At 64.6% G+C, this 20,646-nt stretch overlaps 4 protein-coding genes and 1 non-coding gene across 14 annotated transcripts; 2 read left to right on the forward strand and 3 right to left on the reverse strand.

Moving 5' to 3' along the window:
• Positions 1-1,272: 1,272 nt before the first annotated feature.
• On the forward strand, positions 1,273-4,599 carry WFIKKN1 (WAP, follistatin/kazal, immunoglobulin, kunitz and netrin domain containing 1). The gene is made up of 2 exons (XM_016929021.4): positions 1,273-1,712; positions 3,047-4,599. The coding sequence occupies exons 1-2, from the start codon at positions 1,542-1,544 to the stop codon at positions 4,520-4,522; spliced, it is 1,647 nt and encodes a 548-aa protein (XP_016784510.1). The 5' UTR covers positions 1,273-1,541; the 3' UTR covers positions 4,523-4,599.
• Positions 4,600-4,893: 294 nt separating this feature from the next.
• METTL26 (methyltransferase like 26) lies at positions 4,894-7,297 on the reverse strand. Of its 9 annotated transcripts, none has more exons than XR_010152203.1 (6): positions 6,729-7,297; positions 6,154-6,410; positions 5,746-5,805; positions 5,354-5,421; positions 5,184-5,262; positions 4,894-5,109 (listed from the first exon to the last, which is right to left on the reverse strand). XR_010152203.1 is itself a non-coding variant. In XM_016929024.4 (6 exons), the coding sequence occupies exons 1-6, from the start codon at positions 6,923-6,925 to the stop codon at positions 5,062-5,064; spliced, it is 615 nt and encodes a 204-aa protein (XP_016784513.1). In that variant the 5' UTR covers positions 6,926-7,001; the 3' UTR covers positions 4,894-5,061. The 9 variants fall into 9 exon arrangements, 7 of the variants coding, with proteins under 7 accessions (XP_016784513.1, XP_024205427.1, XP_024205430.1 ...); XR_010152202.1 differs by having other exon boundaries at positions 5,354-5,528; positions 6,248-6,410; positions 6,729-7,003; XM_016929024.4 differs by having other exon boundaries at positions 6,248-6,410; positions 6,729-7,001.
• Positions 7,298-7,367: 70 nt separating this feature from the next.
• TRNAG-CCC (transfer RNA glycine (anticodon CCC)) lies at positions 7,368-7,438 on the reverse strand. The gene has a single exon. It is a non-coding gene; the product is annotated as a tRNA-Gly (tRNA).
• Positions 7,439-11,037: 3,599 nt separating this feature from the next.
• LOC107968683 (uncharacterized protein K04H4.2-like) lies at positions 11,038-13,734 on the reverse strand. The gene is given in 4 exon segments (XM_054669679.2): positions 11,038-11,043; positions 12,037-13,012; positions 13,014-13,080; positions 13,474-13,734. Coding segments are annotated over 4 exon segments (1,191 nt in total). The 5' UTR covers positions 13,616-13,734.
• Positions 13,735-13,754: 20 nt separating this feature from the next.
• MCRIP2 (MAPK regulated corepressor interacting protein 2) lies at positions 13,755-20,393 on the forward strand. Of its 2 annotated transcripts, NM_001251932.3 has the most exons (5): positions 13,776-13,970; positions 14,052-14,181; positions 19,336-19,463; positions 19,702-19,803; positions 20,039-20,393. In NM_001251932.3, the coding sequence occupies exons 1-5, from the start codon at positions 13,919-13,921 to the stop codon at positions 20,107-20,109; spliced, it is 483 nt and encodes a 160-aa protein (NP_001238861.3). In that variant the 5' UTR covers positions 13,776-13,918; the 3' UTR covers positions 20,110-20,393. The 2 variants fall into 2 exon arrangements, with proteins under 2 accessions (XP_024205176.1, NP_001238861.3); XM_024349408.3 differs by lacking the exon at positions 19,702-19,803 and having other exon boundaries at positions 13,755-13,970.
• The last annotated feature ends 253 nt before the right edge of the window (positions 20,394-20,646 follow it).

Consider the following 20,646-nt stretch of genomic DNA (forward strand, 5'->3'; position numbering starts at 1 on the left):
GCTGGAACGGGGCACTCCAGTTGGTACAGGGACCACAGCCTCTGGCTCAGGTGCCTCCCTGTGCTGTTTCGTGGGCATGTCCCGGCCTTAAGCCCCTCCCTGGCAGCTCCAGCCCAGCCGCCTGCTGCTGGGTCTGGCCTAGCTACCCCCACCCCCACGCTATCAGGGCCCACCCCCGGTCCCCTTGTAGAGCAGGGACTGGCACCTGGAGCCATCTCTGGGTCTCATTCTGACCAGACCAGGCTCCTGTTACCCTGCCTCCTGGGTCAGAGGTCAGACACAGGGTCAGGGGGACACTCCCATCCGGTCTCAAGAGAACCACTCCCTGAGGCCCCAGACATCTGGAGCCACAGAGGGTTTGGAAGGGTAGATTCCAGGCAGCCTTTTGTCCTGCTGCGCCAGGCAGGCCAGCCCCCTGCCCTCCCCAACGAAGAGGAGCCAGCCTGGGGATGTGTGCCCCGCCGACGGAGGGGGTGGGGCAGGGCAAGGCTCTGGTGCCCTGGGACACTTGCTCTTTTCAGCTGCAGACGCCCTTACACTTGGCCTTCCCTCGGGCGGTGCCATCCCACGCGGAGCCACGTCCAGGGCTACACGGTGCGTGGGCCGAGGCTCCGGCATCAGCGTTTGGGGCTGTTCTTATGTTTGTGGCGGCCACAGGCCTCTTCCTGCTGCACCTGCCCCACCTTGGGGACAGGCCTGAGCCCCAAGCCCGCAGCCTGGTTTCAGGGATGGGGTCTCTGGGAATGCAGTCCTGCCGGGTTGGGCCCCACTCCAACAGGGGCAGCAGAGCAGAGGAGGCCGGGCTGTGCTGGGCGTCCTGCAGACCCCTGTGCCCCTGAAACAGCCATGGAGGGGGGAAGGAACCTCGGAGCGGAGTGAAGCCCTCGGCCGCACGTGACCGTTGCCAGCCTGGACCTGGCCTGGGGGACCCAGGCTGTGGTCAGCCACGCTCTGCGGGGAGGGCCTGTGCCTGCCACCCCCACGGCATAGGAGCCTGGGGTCCAGAGGGCGTCAGGGACAAAAGCTGGGATCTGCTGGCCCTGCCCCCACCCTACTGAGGGTCGTCAAGGAGATTGATCTCAGCCCAGGGGTGGAGGAAGGGGTTCAGGTTACAGGGTCCCCTCCCCTCCCCCTCTCCAGCCAGAGCCAGCCCTTCTCCGCCCCCGGTGACCCTCATGGCCAGTGGCTCTGTGCTCATGGGCCTCTGGCCCCTCCCCAACCTCCTCCCCTCTGCCCTGTGCTGACCAGGGCCTGGGAGCCCCCGCACGGTTCAGACAGAGGGGCCAGGCTGAAGCTGGAGAGGAACCAGCGTCACACAGACGGCCTCTGAGAACTTGGAGACCCCGTTACCCACCCAGCAGGGGTGTCAGGACAAGCATCTGCTGCAGGCTTCAGCCTCAGGGGCAAAAGGGAGCCCCGGGGTCCCAGTGGGGGCGCCGACCACAGGCCCGGAGGGTGGATGCCTGCAGGAAGCTGGGCTCTGTGGAGCCCGAGGAGGGGCTGGTGGCCACACCCCCCGGCCCCCTGGCTTGGCGGCCCTCATGCCCGCCCTACGTCCACTCCTGCCGCTCCTGCTCCTCCTCCGGCTGACCTCGGGGGCCGGCTTGCTGCCAGGGCCGGGGAGCCACCCGGGCGTGTGCCCCAACCAGCTCAGCCCCAACCTGTGGGTGGACGCCCAGAGCACCTGTGAGCGCGAGTGTAGCAGGGACCAGGTGAGTGTGGTCGGGCCGGGGTCCCGGGGCTCAGAGCAGCCAGCCTGGGCAAGACCCTGCTGGAGGTGCCACCTTCTGCCTGGGCTCCCCAGACTTCTGGGGGGTCTGGGTCTGGGCCCCTTAAGGGGCCCAGAGACACCCCCATCGTTGCCCTCATTTGTCTTAAGAATAAGAGCCCTCCCCACTCCAGCTTTCATGCTCCCCATGTGCCTCCACCCTGGGCACCATCATCCTCGGCGACCACCCCCACCCCGTCACTGCCTCTCCTCCCACCCTCTCCTCCCACCCTCTCCTCCCATCCACTCCTCCCATCCACTTCTCCCACCCCATCACTGCCTCTCCTTCCATCCTCTCCTATCCACTCCTCCCATCCACTTTTTCCATCCTCTTCTCCCACCCTGTCACTGCTTCTCCTTCCATCCTCTCCTCCCACTCTCTCCTCCCATCCACTTCTTCCATCCTCTTCTCCCACCCGTCACTGCCTCTCCTTCCATCCTCTCCTCCCATCCACTTCTCCCACCCCTTCACTGCCTCTCCTCCCACTCTCTCCTCCCATCCTCTCCTCCCATCCACTTCTCCCACCCCTTCACTGCCTCTCCTCCCACTCTCTCCTCCCATCCACTTCTTCCATCCTCTTCTCCCACCCATCACTGCCTCTCCTTCCATCCTCTCCTCACATCCTCTCCTCCCATCCACTTCTCCCACCCCATTCACTGCCTCTCCTCCCATCCTCTCCTCCCACCCTCTCCTCCCATCCACTCTTCCCATCCACTTCTTCCATCCTCTTCTCCCACCCCGTCACTGCCTCTCCTTCCATCCTCTCCTCCCACCCTCTCCTTCCATCCTCTCCTCCCACCCTCTCCTTCCATCCTCTCCTCCCACCCTCTCCTTCCATCCTCTCCTCCCACCCTCTCCTTCCATCCACTGTCCTCCCTGTCCTCCCACCCTCCTTCCATCCGGGACCAGTGCAGATGGTGGTGGGGGTGCTGCAGCTGATGTCCAGCCTTTGTCCTGGCCTGCACCACCTGCTGGGTGGCCCTGAGCACTGTACGCCCTCCTTGGGCCTCAGTTTCCTCATCTGTACAACGTAAAGAATAACGGAACTTGCTTGTGGGTGTGAGGATTCTGGAAGGTGAAGCCAGGTGGCACCTCTGGCGAGGTGGCTCCTCACACAGGATGGAAAGGACACTGAGTCCCCGGGGAGGCAGCCCTGGAGGCAGCCACAGAGCGGGGGGCTCCCTGCTACCCCACCTGGGCCTCCCCTTGCAGGGGCCAGGCCAGAGCCCCCGGGCGGGGGGCATCGGGGCTCCCACCTAAGTGTCCCCCATCCCCAGGACTGTGCGGCTGCTGAGAAGTGCTGCATCAACGTGTGTGGACTGCGCAGCTGCGTGGCAGCACGCTTCCCCGGCAGCCCAGCTGCACCCACGACAGCGGCCTCCTGCGAGGGCTTTGCGTGCCCACAGCAGGGCTCGGACTGCGACATCTGGGACGGGCAGCCCGTGTGCCGCTGCCGCGACCGCTGTGAGAAGGAGCCCAGCTTCACCTGCGCCTCGGACGGCCTCACCTACTACAACCGCTGCTATATGGACGCCGAGGCCTGCCTGCGGGGCCTGCACCTCCACATCGTGCCCTGCAAGCACGTGCTCAGCTGGCCGCCCAGCAGCCCGGGGCCGCCGGAGACCACTGCCCGCCCCACACCTGGGGCCGCGCCCGTGCCTCCTGCCCTGTACAGCAGCCCCTCCCCACAGGCGGTGCAGGTGGGGGGTACGGCCAGCCTCCACTGCGACGTCAGCGGCCGCCCGCCGCCTGCTGTGACCTGGGAGAAGCAGAGTCACCAGCGGGAGAACCTGATCATGCGCCCTGATCAGATGTATGGCAACGTGGTGGTCACCAGCATCGGGCAGCTGGTGCTCTACAACGCGCGGCCCGAAGACGCCGGCCTGTACACCTGCACCGCGCGCAACGCTGCTGGGCTGCTGCGGGCTGACTTCCCACTCTCTGTGGTCCAGCGAGAGCCGGCCAGGGACGCAGCCCCCAGCATCCCAGCCCCGGCCGAGTGCCTGCCAGATGTGCAGGCCTGCACGGGCCCCACTTCCCCACAACTTGTCCTCTGGCACTACGACCCGCAGCGGGGCGGCTGCATGACCTTCCCGGCCCGTGGCTGTGATGGGGCGGCCCGCGGCTTTGAGACCTACGAGGCATGCCAGCAGGCCTGTGCCCGCGGCCCCGGCGACGCCTGCGTGCTGCCTGCCGTGCAGGGCCCCTGCCGGGGCTGGGAGCTGCGCTGGGCCTACAGCCCGCTGCTGCAGCAGTGCCATCCCTTCGTGTACGGTGGCTGCGAGGGCAACGGCAACAACTTCCACAGCCGCGAGAGCTGCGAGGATGCCTGCCCCGTGCCGCGCACACCGCCCTGCCGTGCCTGCCGCCTCCGGAGCAAGCTGGCGCTGAGCCTGTGCCGCAGCGACTTCGCCATCGTGGGGCGGCTCACGGAGGTGCTGGAGGAGCCTGAGGCCGCCGGCGGCATCGCCCGCGTGGCGCTCGAGGACGTGCTCAAGGATGACAAGATGGGCCTCAAGTTCTTGGGCACCAAGTACCTGGAGGTGACGCTGAGTGGCATGGACTGGGCCTGCCCCTGCCCCAACATGACGGCGGGCGACGGGCCGCTGGTCATCATGGGTGAGGTGCGCGATGGCGTGGCCGTGCTGGACGCCGGCAGCTACGTCCGCGCCGCCAGCGAGAAGCGCGTCAAGAAGATCTTGGAGCTGCTGGAGAAGCAGGCCTGCGAGCTGCTCAACCGCTTCCAGGACTAGCCCCCGCAGGGGCCTGCGCCACCCCGTCCTGGTGAATAAACGCACTCCCTGTGCCCCAGACCTCCTGGCTTGCTGCTGCTGGTCGGGCGACCCTCATCCTTCCAGGTGCCCTATCCCCAGCCAGTTTCCGCTGGGGCCTTGACACCCACTGGGGCTTGGGCTTTGGTACAAGGTCACCAGGGAGTGCCTGTCCGCCCCTGCATCCCCAACCAGCTCCATCCTGCCTTAGCAGCTGTCCCGGCCCCAATCCCACTGCCCGAGCTCCAGCAGCAAGGATCAGGACGTCCCAAGCCCTTGACCCCACAGGAGACCCCGTCTCCCACCCAACCTCACAAGGTGCTCCTAGGAGGAGGCGGGGCAGACACCAGCAAGCCGGCAGCAGGACATGCTTTATTCTGAGCAGGCTGGGCCCTTCGGCCAGCGGCTGAGAGCACAGACTGGGTGGGGCTGTCGTCCACAAGGTCCGGCCTAGGGAGGCAGGGTTTGTGCCTCACAGAGCCTCCGGCAGGGATGCAGGTGTGCGGGGGTGAAGGAGGGGCTTAGTTTTTCCGGAAGATCAGGCATTTGTTGTTGGCTGGCATGTCCACCTGGAGAAACGCTTTGCTGGAGGACGGCCCTCAACCCCTAGAGAGGTTGCCTGGGCCCCCGCTCCCCCACCTACCATCCTCTCCAGGAGCAGGCCACTGGCCTTTCCCAGGTCCTCCAGGAGGGCTGTGTCCCGAAGCCCCCATTCTGGGTTCCTGCAGAGGGTGGGGAGATGGAGTCATGGCCTGGGGGGTGCCACCCAAGCCATCTGCCACCTGAGCCAGACCCCCCGCCACTAGCTCTGACCTGCATCTGAGCATCAGGTCAAAGTCCACGTTGCTCTGGGGGTAGATCTTCCCATTGATGGCATAGGGCTGTGGGCATGGGGACACAGCCCACTGGACCAAGGTCGGGGTATTTCCCAGAGAGCCTGGGACAGACTTGCAGGCTGGGGTTCGGAGAATGAAAGGGCAGCCCCTCCCTGTCCCCAAGAGGGAGTCAGCCAAGGCCAGCCTGGTGGGCAAGGGGGTAGGGAGGCTGGCAGGTGACCCAGGGAGGGGTACAGACTGGAAGTGGAGGGGAGGCCATGCTGGTGGCTGGGCGGGGGGCAGGGAGCCCAGGAGGGAGGACTCTCAGTAGGGCAGGAGACAGCAGCTAGGACTGGGAGCGGGAGGCCTGCCATGGACAGGCCCACTCACCCCATAGGTGATGAGCAGGGCCCTGGGTTTGAGCAGGTGTCCTGCTGCTCTGAAGAGCCCCTGGGGAGTAGGAAACAGGACGGCAGTGAGGTGCTGCCCCCAACAGAAGCCAGGCCCTGAGGCTGGAGACCCTCACCCCGACTGTGATGGGGGAGGCTGGAGACCCTCACCCCGACTGTGATGGGGGAGGCTGGAGACCCTCACCCCGACTGTGATGGGGGAGGCTGGAGACCCTCACCCCGACTGTGATGGGGGAGGCTGGAGACCCTCACCCCGACTGTGATGGGGGAGGCTGGAGACCCTCACCCCGACTGTGATGGGGGAGGCTGGAGACCCTCACCCCGACTGTGATGGGGGAGGCTGGAGACCCTCACCCCGACTGTGATGGGGGAGGCTGGAGACCCTCACCCCGACTGTGATGGGGGCAAATCTGGCATCCTGGCTGCCCCCATGCAGGGTGAGGGGTGCCACGGCAGACACCCATGCTGGGCTCCCCACAGACCTCCGTGCAGCGCAGGGGGCTGACATGGGCCATGTTGATGCAGAGCAACAGGTCCAGCGACTGCGGCAGGATCCCGCCCCAGTGCTCCCAGCCCCAAGTCACGTCCAGGTGTAGCGGGGCCTTCACGTTGGTCAGGCCCTGGGCTTGCGTAGTGGCCGCGATGCTGCAGGAGGCGAACGCTTGGGTGGGGGCCCAGTCCTGCGCACCCGCCTTTCCGACGCCCCCACAGACTTTCTTAGGGAAGGCTGGGGGGCACGTTGAGGAGCGGAGGCCAAAGCGGCTGGGAAGGGGGACCCCCGAGGCCCACCCACTTCCGCAGCCGCGGGGGCCGCACAGCTAGGGCCTGCCCCGGGGGCACCCAGGCTCCCACCCCGCACCCTCAGAGCCCGAGCCGCATCCTTTTCCTCCGGGGCTGCGGGCCGTGGGCTCTTGAGGCCCCGGACCGCCGCACCGATAGAAGTGGCCGCCCCGGGGGCCGCACCTGTCCAGGCAGCGCTGGTCCACGTCCGACGGCTGCCACTCGGCCAGGGGGAAGGCCCGGGCGAAGTGCGCTGCGTGCTGGCCGGAGCCCGAGGCCACCTCGAGTACGCGGACGCCGCGCTGGGCCGGATCCAGGTACTGCTGCAGCACGTGCAAGATGGGATCCTTGTTCCGCTCCGCGGCCGCCGCCACCAGCATCGCGGCAGCAACAACTCCCCGCCGCGGACGCGGCGCGGGTCGCGTCGGGGGCGGTGGCCAGGCTTCCGCGGGGCACGTCGGGAGCTGTAGTCCAGATACCGCGGGGCGCGTCGGAAGCTGATAAACTACAACTCCCAGGAGCACGCGCGCCTCCTGTTAAAGGACCAGCAGTCGCCCGAGGCACGGTGGGGAGCGGCTCAGCGGTGTGTGGCGGTCCCAGGCAGGGAACGAACGAGCTTGGCTTGCTGGTTTACAGGCGCCTCAGCTCAGGCACCCTGTCGCCCATGGCCGTCCAGGGTTTTCAGGGCACCTGTGTCACTCTCTGAAATTTGTGTCAGCGCTGCGCCAGACTGGGCGCCTTCCCTTGGTTTCGGGTTTTCTCTACTTTTAAATTTCTGGCGTTAGCGAGAGTTCGATGTTCAAATGGGGGAAAAAAGCTAACTGCGCCGCCCGGGAATCGAACCCGGGTCGCAAGAATGGGAATCTTGCATGATACCACTACACCAGCGGCGCTGTCAAAAACGGTTATTGCCCGCGGAAACAAGAGACTGTGACGCGGAAAGTCCTCCGGGCATGCGCCGCCGCTGGCGCCAGGCTCAGCGCAAGGGAGCTGGCGACTGCATAGGAGGACCCAGCTGGCGGGACCGCGACGGTAAGAGTCTCGCGGTGCCCCCCAGTGCCGGAGGGGAAGGAGCGGGCGTGAAGGACGCAAGCTGGAGGACGGTCTTGATTCGGGCCTGAGCCGTGGAAGCCGTTGGCCTTCGTGAGCCGATGGGGGCGAGGCCCTGTCGGGGCGGGGCTGGGGAGAGGGCGGGGCTGGGCTGGGGCCCCCTGTTGGTCCGAGTTTAGGGCGGGGTTGCCGGAGGGGCGGGGCCATATCGGAGCGGGTCCGAGAGGAGGCGGGGCTAGGGGGCGGGACATGAGTGTGGACTGGCGGGTTGGGGCGGGGCCAGAGCGGGGTTGCGGCAGGGGCGGCAGAGGGCGGGGCGGGCGGTCCCAGCCTGCAGAACTGGGCGGTCTGCGGGAGGGGCACGAATAATGCCCCAGGGTTTCTCTGTGACACTGGGGTAACAGCACCAGCTCGGGGCCCACGGATAGCGTGAGGGGTCGGTCGGTGACCCCCGAAATCAAGTCACAGGCCGGGATTTATGTGCGCCCGAGGGTTGGGGTCCCAGCCTCAGAGCCGGGCTCTTCTCCAGAAAGTGCCGAGCGCCTGGCTCTGCATTCAGGACTGGCTTAGCGCCTTTGCTGAGCCGTTTTTCACCAATGGGAACCCCATATCGCTCTGGCTAGGGCGAGGACGTTGGAAGGGGTAAACCAGGGAGGGCCAGTCACGTGGCTCAGGGCAGGAGAGTGGCTTACAGGCTGCCAGTCTGGGACTGGGAACGCGGGCCATGGGGGGCTCAGGGAGTCAGGGGTCAGGGACAGCCCTGCCAGGAGATGTTGCTGTCCGCCGTGGTGGTGACTGGCCAGACCCTGCAGCAGGCTCTCCGGCCCAAGCCCACGCTTTCCTCGCCTGACTGGCCGCCTCCATCTCTCTTTCTGTGGGCTGAGCACTTTCCCTGCGCCTCCTTCAACGCGCACCCTGCCCCCAACCCCCACCTCGAGGAGAGCCCCAGGAGGAGGGACCTATGATGACCAGTGGTTCTCCTGGGGCCCAGGCACCTCTCCTCACCCAGATTTCACCTGGGCTTCCCTAGGCACAGGAAAGAGGAGCCCGAGATCAGTTTCTCTGGGCTTCCCTGCTTCCCCCCTTGAATGGAGCTGCGTTCAGGAGCTGCCTACAGTGCCCAGTGCATGGCAGGTTTAGTGTTGCCTGACTTCAGATATGGCCTATTGTTGGGGCTGGATGTTTGGGCCTCGTGGCTTGACCACCAATGGCCGAAGCAAACGCTAGCTCTGCTGAGCTCTGGGCCAGCCCAACTTGTCCTTGCCGCCTGCAGTGGGCCCCAAGGGTGGGGGGCCACCTTCGGGAGCCTGTGTGAGCTCGGGTTATGCCCTTCCCCACATGGGGCTTCCCTCCCCAGCACCGCCCTCACTCTAACTCAGCTGGTCCTTGCTGCCAGGTCTTCCACAGGAGCATATGCCCTCAGGCTGTGCACAGGCCCCCCAGCACCCTGCCCTGCCTCCCTGGCCTGTGTGAGTGATTGCGCTGAAGGCCACTGGGAGAAGCCAGGGCAGGACGCAGGCTGCACAGATGACGGGGATCACACTGGCCTTCCTTGAAGGACACGCTGCCCGATGCTGGTGGGGGGAGGGGAACTGGGGGAGTGGGGAAGGTGGGGGCAGGGGTGGGGGTGGGAGGTAGAAAAGAGTCCTTGAGGAGTCCTTCCTAGGGGGCATCTGAGGCTTGGCCTCCCTGGCTGTGGCTTGCCATCTCCTTTGCCCTCTGAGGGCCACAGGCCTGGCCCAACCCTGCAGAGAAGGCAGCTGGGGATGGAAACCTCTTTCCTTCAGCTCTTCAGCCATGCTGAGGAGGGGTACAGGGCCAAGAGACACCTGGGTCAGAAGCTTCCCTGAGGGCCTCCCAGTAAGCCTGGAGCTCCCAGAAGGGAGGAGAAGCAGGGCCAGTGCATGGGGTGGGGGCTCCTCGGGCTGGCCCCCCGCCACCAAGGGCCTCCCCTCACCCCTCCATGTGGTGCATGTTGCTTGCCTGGAAATTTAGACAGGAAGACTCTGGGCCCTGCCGCCCACCCGCCACAGCTCCATTTTCAGCCACAGCATCCCTGACCTCTCCTTGGAGAATGTGGGGGCCACTGGACACGCCAGGCCCTGATGCCGGCACAGGCAGTCTCCTCTTGTTCCTGGACCAAACTCAGAGTCGGGCTGCTATTTCTCGTGGCCCAGTAACGAGATGCAGATGAACTGGTGAGGAAGAGGGTTTTTATTTCTGCAGCCGGTTACAAGGAGAAGGCCTGGAAATTATCAACAGACCAAGTCAAATTACAAAGTTTTCCAGAGGTTATGTACCTTCCAACCTAGATGTCTGTGTGTAAGTGTGCATTCATCTGAAGACATAGGTGGTTAACTTTTTTCTTTTTTTTTTTTTTGAGACGGAGTCTTGCTCCGTTGCCCAGGCTGGAGTGCAGTGGCACGATCTTGGGCTCACTATTTTTAGTAGAGATGGGGTTTCCCCGTGTTAGCCAGGATGGTCTCGATTTCCTGACCTCGTGATCCGCCCGCCTCGGCCTCCCAAAGTGCTGGGATTACAGGCGTGAGCCACCGTGCCCGGCCAAGTGATTAACTTCTTTTAATCTATAATTAAGGCCTGAGTCCTGAAGACCTTTCCCTGGAGCCTCAGTAAACTGACTTAATCTTGTTTCCTGCTAAATCATGAAGGTTTGGGGAGTTCCTTCGGGCTCCCAATAAACTTGTCTGTGGAGGCCTGGAGAGTTTCTTCAGACCTCCAATAAACTTGTTTAATCCTAAACGGGTCCTATTAAGAATTCTTTCGTTATCTTGTCGCGCTTCAAGGCCCAGGAGAGGCCTGGGCACAACTCTTGGTGGGCTTTTGTTACATTCCAGCCTTTGAAGAAGGGCACTGGCTTTTCTTCTTTAGAGTCCTGCTCTGTCGCCCAGGCTGGAGTGCAGTGATGTGATCTCGGCTCACTGCAACCTCCACCTCCTGGGTTCAAGTGATTCTCCTGTCTCAGCCTCCCGAGTAGCTGGGACTACAGGTGTGTGCCACCACACCCGGCATTTTTTTTTTTTTTTTTTTGAGACGGAGTCTCACTCTTTTGCCCAGGCTGGAGTGTAGTGGCATGATCTTGGCTCACTGCAACCTCTGTCTCCCAGGTTCAAGTGATTCTCCTGCCTCAGCCTCTGGAGTAGCTGGGACTATAGGCACCTGCCACCATGCCTGGCTAATTTTTTTTTTTTTTTTTTTTTTTTGTATTTTTAGTAGAGATGGGGGTTTCACTAAATTGGCCAGGCTGGTCTCGAACTCCTGACCTTAGGTCATCCACCTGCCTGGGCCTCCCAAAGTGCTGGGATTACAGGTGTAAACCACCGCTCCTGGACAGCTTTTTAAGCTTTTAATATTTAACTAACCACTCTGCGCTGAAATAATTGTTATGGAGGCCTGCATTAGTGAGACCTGGCCTCCCACACTCTCACATCTGTGGGGCGGGTACAGGAGCCCCAAGGGCCGAAGAGGCACACGTCGGGCCTCTGGGTGCACCTCAGCCTGGGGGCCAGGACGTGGGGCAGAGTGCAGCCAGGGTTCTGACTCCTGGGGTGGAAGGGAGACTCCCAGGGCATCATGTCTCTACCCAAGTCCAGGGGGATGAGCCCCTTTTTCTCTTCTTAGACCCAGTCCCAAGACCCAAGCCAAGGGTGACCCTTCACACTGGCCCAGGCCTCTGCAGGCACCTTGGCTGAGGCTCCCCAAGTATGAATGGTAAATCCTTGCCTCCAGCCTCTGCACAGAGGAGTCCAGCACAGACACCCCCAGCACAGAGTCCCCCAGCACACAGCCCCCAACACAGAGCTCCCCTGCACACAGCCCCCCTGCACAGACACCCCCAGCACAGAGTCCCTCAGTACAGAGCCCCCAGCGCAGATACCCCCCATAGCACAGAGCCCCCAGTACAGAGACCCACAGCACAGAGTAGCCCCCCGGCACAGGGATCCCCAAGCACAGGGACCCCCCCAGCACAGGGATCCCCCCAGCACAGAGCCCCCCAGCACAGGGACCCCCCCAGCACAGGGCCCCCCAGCACAGGGACCCCCCCAGCACAGGGCCCCCCAGCACAGGGACCCCCCCAGCACAGGGCCCCCCAGCACAGGGACCCCCCCAGCACAGGGCCCCCCAGCACAGGGACCCCCCAAGCACAGGGCCCCCCAGCACAGGGACCCCCCCAGCACAGGGCCCCCCAGCACAGGGATCCCCCCAGCACAGGGCCCCCAGCACAGGGATCCCCCCAGCACAGGGACTCCTCCCCAGTACAGGGATCCCCCCAAGCACAGAGACCTCCAGCACAGGGATCCCCCCAGCACAGGGCCCCCCAGTACAGGGATCCCCCCAGCAGAGGGATGCCCCCAGCACAGGGCCCCCCAGTACAGGGATCCCCCCAGCACAGGGATCCCCCCAGCACAGGGCCCCCCAGTACAGGGATCCCCCCAGCACAGGGATCCCCCCAGCACAGGGCCCCCCAGTACAGGGATCCCCCCAGCACAGGGATCCCCCCAGCACAGGGCCCCCCAGTACAGGGATCCCCCCAGCACAGGGATGCCCCCAGCACAGGGATCCCCCCAGCACAGGGCCCCCCAGTACAGGGACCCCCCCAGCACAGGGCCCCCCAGTACAGGGATCCCCCCAGCAGAGGGATGCCCCCAGCACAGGGATCCTCCCAGCACAGGGCCCGCAGCACAGGGATCCCCCCAGCACAGGGATCCCCCCAGCACAGGGCCCCCCAGTACAGGGATCCCCCCAGCACAGGGATGCCCCCAGCACAGGGATCCCCCCAGCACAGGGATCCCCCCAGCACAGGGCCCGCAGCACAGGGATCCCCCCAGCACAGGGCCCCCCAGTACAGGGATCCCCCCAGCAGAGGGATGCCCACAGCACAGGGCCCGCAGCACAGAGCCCCCCAGCACAGGCACAGGGACCCCCCACAGTACGGGGATCCCGCCAGCACAGAGACCTCCAGCACAGGGATCCCCCCAGCACAGGGCCCCCCAGTACAGGGATCCCCCCAGCACAGGGATGCCCCCAGCACAGGGATCCCCCCAGCACAGGGATGCCCCCAGCACAGGGATCCCCCCAGCACAGGGCCCCCCAGTACAGGGACCCCCCCAGCACAGGGCCCCCCAGCACAGGGATCCCCCCAGCACAGGGTCCGCAGCACAGAGCCCCCCAGCACAGGCACAGGGACCCCCCACAGTACAGGGATCCCGCCAGCACAGAGACCTCCAGCACAGGGATCCCCCCAGCACAGGGCCCCCAGCACAGGGATCCCCCCAGCACAGGGCCCCCAGCACAGGGATTCCCCCAGCACAGGGCCCCCCAGTACAGGGATCCCCCCAGCAGAGGGATGCCCCCGGCACAGGGCCCACAGCACAGAGCCCACAGCACAGGCACAGGGACCCCCCACAGTACGGGGATCCCGCCAGCACAGAGACCTCCAGCACAGGGATGCCCCCAGCACAGGGCTCTCCAGTACAAGGATCCCCCCAGCACAGGGCCCTCCGGCACAGGGATCCCCAAGCACAGGGACCCCCCCAGCACAGGGACCCCCCCAGCACAGGGCCCCCCAGCACAGGGATCCGCCCAGCACAGGGCCCGCAGCACAGGGATCCCCCCAGCACAGGGACTCCTCCCCAGCACAGGGATCCCCCCAGCACAGGGCCCCCCAGTACAGGGATCCCCCCAGCACAGGGATGCCCCCAGCACAGGGCCCCCCAGTACAGGGATCCCCCCAGCACAGGGATCCCCCCAGCACAGGGCCCCCCAGTACAGGGATCCCCCCAGCACAGGGATCCCCCCAGCACAGGGCCCCCCAGTACAGGGATTCCCCCCAGCACAGGGATGCCCCCAGCACAGGGACCCCCAGCACAGGTTCTCCTCCAGCGCCTGTCAAAGGTGGGCCCTGGGGCTCCGAGGACCCTGCTCGCACATCGCCGCTGACCCCGCAGTGCCCTTGGGTCCTCGCCGCCAGCAGTCTGAGTGCGGTGCCCCGACACTGACATGGCCTCCAGGCAGCAACGGCCTTCCCGGGCAGCAGGGCGCCTCGTCCGCCTTGGCCTCGGGCCTCCGGGGGCTGGGGCGGGGTTGCTGGCGGCTCCGCCCCCGCCTGCCAGTTTCCCAAAGGGCCCAAGCGCCGCCTCCGCCGCGTGTCCGGGGTCAGCCCGAGCCCGTGCGGGCCCTTTAAGGGCCGGGGGCGTGTAGCGGGCCCGCCCCCTCCCCGCAGCGCCCGCCGTCCGTTAAGTGCGAGCCCGGGCGCAGGGGCCGGATCTGGCCGGGGGCCGGCGGCGGTGTGGGAGCGGCGCGTCATGTACACCATCACCAAGGGGCCCAGCAAGCTGGTCGCACAGCGCCGCACAGGTGCGCACGGGCCGGGGAACGGGAACGGGGGCGGGGCGGGGCGGGGCGCGGCGGCGGCTGACCGCCCTCCGGTGCCCGCAGGTCCCACGCAGCAGCAGGTGGAGGGCCGGCTCGGCGAGCTCCTGAAATGCCGGCAGCCCGCGCCGCCGACCTCGCAGCCCCCGCGGGCGCAGCCCTTTGCGCAGCCGCCGGGACCCTGGCCCCTGTCGAGGTGAGACGCGCGCGGCCCCGGCCCGGCCCGGCCCGGCCCGGCTTCCCCTCCCCCGCCGGCCGCCCTAGAGCGGAGGGTGACCTTGGGGAAATGTTAGTGAGGTCCGGCCACGTGCTGCAGGCGGGGCGGGCGCTCCGGGCGCGGGGGGTGCGCGGGTCCTGCCCACTACGCGCCCGCGGGCCTGCGCCTCGCACTTCCGCCTCACCTGGCCGGGCCCGGGCCCCCAGCGGGGAGAAAGCCGGCCAGTTCCTGGGTCGCAGGGGCCTCCAGCGTCCGAGGTCGGTGCTTCGGGCGACCTTGGGTTGCTGCTGGAACCCTGACGTGCAGCAGGCCCAGGCCACGGTTCGCGGAGAGCGTCGGGCGCTGGTCCTCAAGGTCTCCCGGCTCTGCCCTTGCAGAGCTCAGTGGGGGAGACGTGCGTGCGCTTCCCTCGGGCAGGGCCGCTGCCCTCCTCCGCCCTTCACCCCAGACACCCTGGGGCAGTGGGGCCTCCTCCCCTCCGGTTGCTTCTGCTTTTCCTAACCCAGTGCCCTTCCGAGACCACAGGAGCCTCAGTCCGGCCGCTGTGGCCTCCCCGTGACCATGACCCAGAGGTTGGACAGCCCTGCAGGGCTGGACGTTTGACTTTGGCTCAGTTCCTCCACCGTTCCCTTCATTTATCCTGTGCCTCTCCCAGGCCTGTGGATTTTGCTGTGGCCCCAAGCCGGCCCGAAGGCTCCTGGAGGTGGTAGGGTCATGGCCTGAGGCGGTGCTGGGGAGGAGAGCTCGGGCCAGGAGTTCAGGGCAGCTACAGGTGGGGGGGTGCCGAGCCACCCTCAGCCTGCCCCCTGCCTACCTCTCAGAAAGGTGTGGAGGTTCCAGCGGGGCGGGGGCTCTCTGGGGCTCCATCCTAGTGAGGTAAGTGCCCTCTACCAGAGGCGCCTTCTGGCGGGAGGTGAGTGGGCCCCGAGGTGCTTCCAGCATCCCAGCTCTGCTGGGACGCTCCGCGGACATCACTCTTGGTCCTCGTGGCCGCTCTACCTCCCAGGGGAGGAAACCGAGGCACACCTGTAGCCACCACCTGGTCCCCAGGCAGGGAGCATGAGGCTGGAGTGGCCCAGGGTGACGCCGTCTCTCTTAACCTGGGGAAACCACCTTTCTTCTCTCTCCAAGACCCCACTGCTAGGGAGGGCAGGGGCAAGGCTGTGGCACAGTTAGGAGGAGTTAGGGAAGAAGATGGAAATGCTTCCCAGAGTTCTCCATGGGACCCCAAGGGTCCCAGTGGGCAACACCAGGCCCACTGGCTGTTGTCTCTTTTTTTTTTTTTTTTTTGGAGACAGAGTCTCGATCTGTCGCCCAGGCTGGAGTGCAGTGGCGCAATCTCAGCTCACTGCAACCTCTGCCTCCCGGGTTCAAGCGATTCTCCTGCCTCAGCCTCTTCAGTAGCTGGGACTACAGGTGCGTGCCACCATGCCCGGCTAATTTTATATTTTTGTACTTCACCTTGTTGGCCAGGATGGGCTCGATCTCCTGACCTCATGATCCACCCGCCTCAGCCCCCCAAAGTGCTGGGATTACAAGTGTGAGCTACCGCGCCCGGCCTGTTCTCTTAAAGTCCCCATGTGAGGTCCTCTGTCAGCCAGTGGGACCTGTGGGAGTTGAGTGGGCTTCACCCCGTGTGCAGTGGGGCTAGAGGAGCCCTGGGCAGGGCACATGTGTGCTGCCCTCTCCTCCCTGGGGTCACCCACCTTCCCACCCCCAGGCCCCAGCGCTGGGAGCTTCTGGCAGCAGTGGGATCTCTGCATGAAGCCCCCATCCTGCTCCTGCACCTTCTTGGGGCAACCACCTTCCCTCTGTTTCTTTTTTTTTGAAATGGAGTTTTGCTCTGTTGCCCAGGCTGGAGTGCGATGGCAGGATCTCCACTCACTGCAACCTCTGCCTCCCGGGTTCAAGCGATCCTCCTGCCTCAGCCTCCCGAGTAGCTGGGATTACAGGCGTGCACTGCCACACCCAGCTAATCTTGTATTTTTAGTAGAGTCAGGGTTTCTCCATGTTGGTCAGGCTGGTCTCAAACTCCCTACCTCCGGTGATGCGCCCACCTCGGCCTCCCAAAGTGCTGGGATTACAGGCGTGAACCACCGTGCTTGGCCAACCACCTTCCCTCTGAACCACCCCACCCCATGCTGCCACCCACCTCCCTGTTTTTTACTTCATTTAATTTTTTTCTTTTTGAGACAAGGTCTTGCTCTGTCACCCAGGCCGGGGTGCAGTGGTGCAATCATGGCTCACTGCAGCCTCAACCTCCCAGGTTCAAGTGATCCTCCCACCTCTCGACTTCCTGAGTAGCTGGGATGACAGGCGAGCACCACACCTGCCTCATTTTTAAGTTTTATGTAGACGGGTCTCACTATGTGGCCCAGGGTAGTATTCAATTCCTGGGCTCGAGCAATCCTCCCGCTTTGGTCTGTGGAAGCGTTGGGGTTATAGGCGTGGGCCACCGCGCCCGGCCCTGCCCTGCCTTTTCTTCTCCTTGGTGCTTTTTGCTACTCCTCATCTCTCACTGACTGGGCGCGGGAGGGGGGTGTCGGGGTCCCTGCGCATCTCCTGGTGCACCCAGAGAGTCAAGGCTTGTCACCCACGATGTATGCTGGCTCTGGTTCCTGCCAGGCATGGGTCTGGGCACTGCCCACGACGGTGACAGACCAGATAAACCTTGGTTTGTTTTTTTATTTTTATTTTTATTTTTATTCTGAGATGGAGTCTCGCTCCGTAGCCCAGGCTGGAGTGCAGTGGTGTGATCTCAGCTCACTACAAGCTTCACCTTCCGGGTTCAGGCCATTCTTCTGCCTCAGCCTCCCGAGCACCTGGGACTACAGGCGCCCTCCACCACACCCGGCTAATTTTTTTGTGTTTATAGTAGAGACGGGGTTTCACCGTGTTAGCCAGGATGGTCTCGATCTCCTGACCTCGTGATCCACCCACCTCGGCCTCCCAAAGTGCTGGGATTACAGGTGTGAGTCACTGCGCCCGGCCACCTTTGTTTGTTTTTGAGACAGAGTCTCGCTCTGTTGCCAGGCTGGAGTACAGTGGCGTGATCTTGGCTCACTGCAACCTCCGCCTCCCAGGTTCAAGTGAGTCTCCCACCCCAGCCTCCCGAGTAGCTGGTATTACAGGTGCCCGCCACCATGCCCGGCTAATTTTTAGTATTTTTAGTAGAGACAGAGTTTCAGCACGTATGCTAGGCTGGTCTTGAACTCCTGACCTCAGGCGACCCACCCGCCTCGGCCTCCCAAAGTGCTGGGATTACAGGCATGAGCCACCACGCCCAGCCCAGATACACCTTTGACAAGTTATTCCTCCTGGTGGGAGATGGATAGGGGAGGCAGTAAGATAAACTGAGGCGATATAATAAGATGAAACGGGGCCATGTGATCACCCGACCCCAGGGCAGATGGAGGGTGTGGGGACCGCCACAGGAAAGGACAATAGAATGAACCCCACAGGGCGAGAAGGGGCAGCCTGCAAGAGACGGGGTGGGGGGAGGCCCAGTGAGGGCAGGCTGAGGGGCTGGCTTGGGGGCTGTACTGCGTCAGGGCCATGGACTCTGTTGTTGGATTTGCTATGATATCCTGGTGCTGCCCCCACCCAGCATGTAATATGCTCAGGTGGATTCTCTCCCAAGCCCAGCTTCATGGGCTGAAAAAGGGATGGGCTGTGGAGGGGAGAGGAGAGGATGCACTCCACAGCCTTCACCTCCCTGGGCTGAAGTTTGCCCGGAGCAGTGTCCCTGGAAGTGGGAGAGGTTGGCGGTGATCCACAGGTGCTCGCCGGGCCGGTGCCCTTTCCCCCAGAGAGCAGCGGCCTTACATAACCAGAACCCCTGGGGCGGTGCCTGCCTCCTGGGGCCCATCTCTGCCCGAGAGCCGCCACCTCCGCCCTGCGATTCACAGCCCCTGGCAATGTTCTTGTCTTCTTAGACATTGATAATCCAACCTCCAAGCTTTCTTGGAGTTTTTGGCTTTCCGAGGTGGGAGTGGGTTGCAGGCAAGGGGGCTTTCCAAGTGGACAAACTTTATTCCCTGTGGTTTGTGCAGAAACTCAGGCAGCGGGCAGGCCTGGGAGGTGCCCCTGCCCCTGTCCCATCTCCACCTGCACGTTTTAAGATCCTCTGTGGCCACCAGACCCTGCCAGCCCTGGGGCCGGCAGGACCCTGCGCCCCTCAAGACGCTCCTCTTTATTTTAGTGCCCCTCTCAGCTGAGGAGGAACCGAGAGCGGCGCTGGGGCACCTGAGCCCAGGAAGGCAACAGGCCGGCCGGGACCGCGAGTGCCTGGCGGAGCAGGCGCAGCCCAGGACTCCCGGCTCCCACCTCCGGCTGTAGGTGCGGCCCCATTCCCTCCACGGCCCTGTCCCGGGCTTTGTGTGCTCAGGGCTCGGCCAGCTGGGGCCGCTCATCCCTGCCCTGGGCCCGGCTGGCCGGGACGGGCCCAGGGGCCCACTAGACGTTGCGTGCGGCACTGCGGGAGCCATCTCATTTGGCATCGCCCCTTGTCTCGGGCCGGTGGGGAGTGGGCGAGGGTTATAGTCACTCTCCCGATTCAGGGACTGCCCATCCCGGCACCCAGTCCTCATCCCATGGGACGTGGGGGCAGCCAGGGAGAGGGCAAAGGCCCCCGTTCCCGTCCAGGTCCATCTGTCCATGGAGGGAAACATCGTGGAGATGGAGGTGCTTCTGTGGGGCGAGAATGTGGCCTAGAACTACACCCAGAGTGGGGGGTTGGGGCAGAGAGACTGGGTCGTGGCTCAGGTCAGAATCTGGGCTGCTGATGGGATGCAGGTGGCAGCATGGGCACCTGCAAGACCCTCGGGGAGGGGTACTGAGTGGGGCCCGACCAGAGGTCTGGGACACTCTAAGACTGAGGCCCCCACCCTACAGTCACTCACTTCCCTCAGGACACAGGGCTGCAGGTGTGAGCTGAGCTGCCGATGGCTTGGGGCCTGCAAGAGAGGCCTGGGCCACCGGCTGCTGTGGGTGGCTGCTCTCTCTGGTTCAGGAAGTGCCTAGGCTGGCCAAGTCTGGGGAAAGTGGGCTGGCCCGGGGCTCCTCCTGAGTTCTGCCAGGCAGCACCGCACCTGGGATGGGCACCAACCATGTCCGTCTCCTCCCTTCCTGCAGTCCAGGGCCAAGGCTTGTGTTCAATCGTGTGAATGGCCGGCGGGCCCCCTCCACGTCCCCATCCTTCGAGGGGACCCAGGAGACCTACACAGTGGCCCACGAGGAGAATGTCCGCTTTGTGTCCGAAGGTAGCGAGCGGGGCCAGAGGGTGCGGCATAGGCTGCTGGGTCGCAAAAACATGGACCCGGGATGGCCCCACTTCAAGCTGACCCACAGCCGCTGCAGGGCTGTGCTTTTCCTTGGCACTCTGCCCTTGTGTCCTGTGACCAGCCCTGTGTGGGGCTGGAGTCCAGGGTGACCATCAGGCCCTGGGTGGGCGATGGGGTGCCTGGGACCTGGCTCAGCCCGACTGCCCTCCTCCCACAGCCTGGCAGCAGGTGCAACAGCAGCTGGATGGTGGCCCAGCCGGTGAGGGCGGGCCAAGGCCTGTGCAGTACGTGGAGAGGACCCCCAATCCCCGGCTGCAGAGTGAGCCCCCCAACCCTGTCCCCCCAGGAGAGACCCCCCAGCCCCTCTGATCCTGACCCAGGCCCTGCCAGGTTCCCACCCCAGGGGATGAGGGAGGGGACTCTTGTGCAGAAACCCCTTCTTCCCAGCGCCTGCCGCACTCGGAGTCCGGGTGAGCGGCTTGTGGTTAGCTCCAGGGTAGACTTGCTGGCTGGCCTGGGAGGCAGCATCACTGCCCAGCCTTCTCTGCCCACAGACTTTGTGCCCATTGACCTAGACGAGTGGTGGGCGCAGCAGTTCCTGGCGAGAATCACCAGCTGTTCCTAGTGGCTGCTGGGAGGGGGCGCTGCTACACGGCTGACCTGTCGCCAGGAGAGAAGCATGGCGCCCTGCCCACCCACTGCGCCTGGCTGGGTGCCGGCCACACCTGAAGTGCCAGCATTTGGACTTTTGCACCTGTTTTTCCCTTGGCCCGGCTGTCCGAACCAAGCTGCCATGGCCAAGGGCCGAACCCGTCTGACCTCAGCCCTGCTCACTTTGCCCAGGGACCAGCGACCAGCCCCTGGGGCTGGCAGGGAGGAGCTCCAGGCTAATAAAGTGGAGAAACTGTCTTTTTGGAGTGTCTTTGACTTGGCAGGGTGTAGGGGGGGTTCTCATGTCCAGTTCCAGTCCACAGCCTGGGACGCCAGGCCCAGCACAAACTCCCCTTGTAGCCCTGTCCCTTCAGGCCGTTAGCTTCTCACCCAGCTGTCCTGCGACAAGTAGGAAGGACGTTAGCCAGCCCACCTTGCTTGGAAGTCTGGGGACCCCACTTTGTTCCTCTTTCCTCTCCCGTTGGCGTTGACTGGGACCAGAGCCGAGACT

The sequence above is a fragment of the Pan troglodytes genome, chromosome 18 (assembly GCF_028858775.2).
Source record: "Pan troglodytes isolate AG18354 chromosome 18, NHGRI_mPanTro3-v2.0_pri, whole genome shotgun sequence".
In the NCBI taxonomy this organism is placed as follows: domain Eukaryota; kingdom Metazoa; phylum Chordata; class Mammalia; order Primates; family Hominidae; genus Pan; species Pan troglodytes.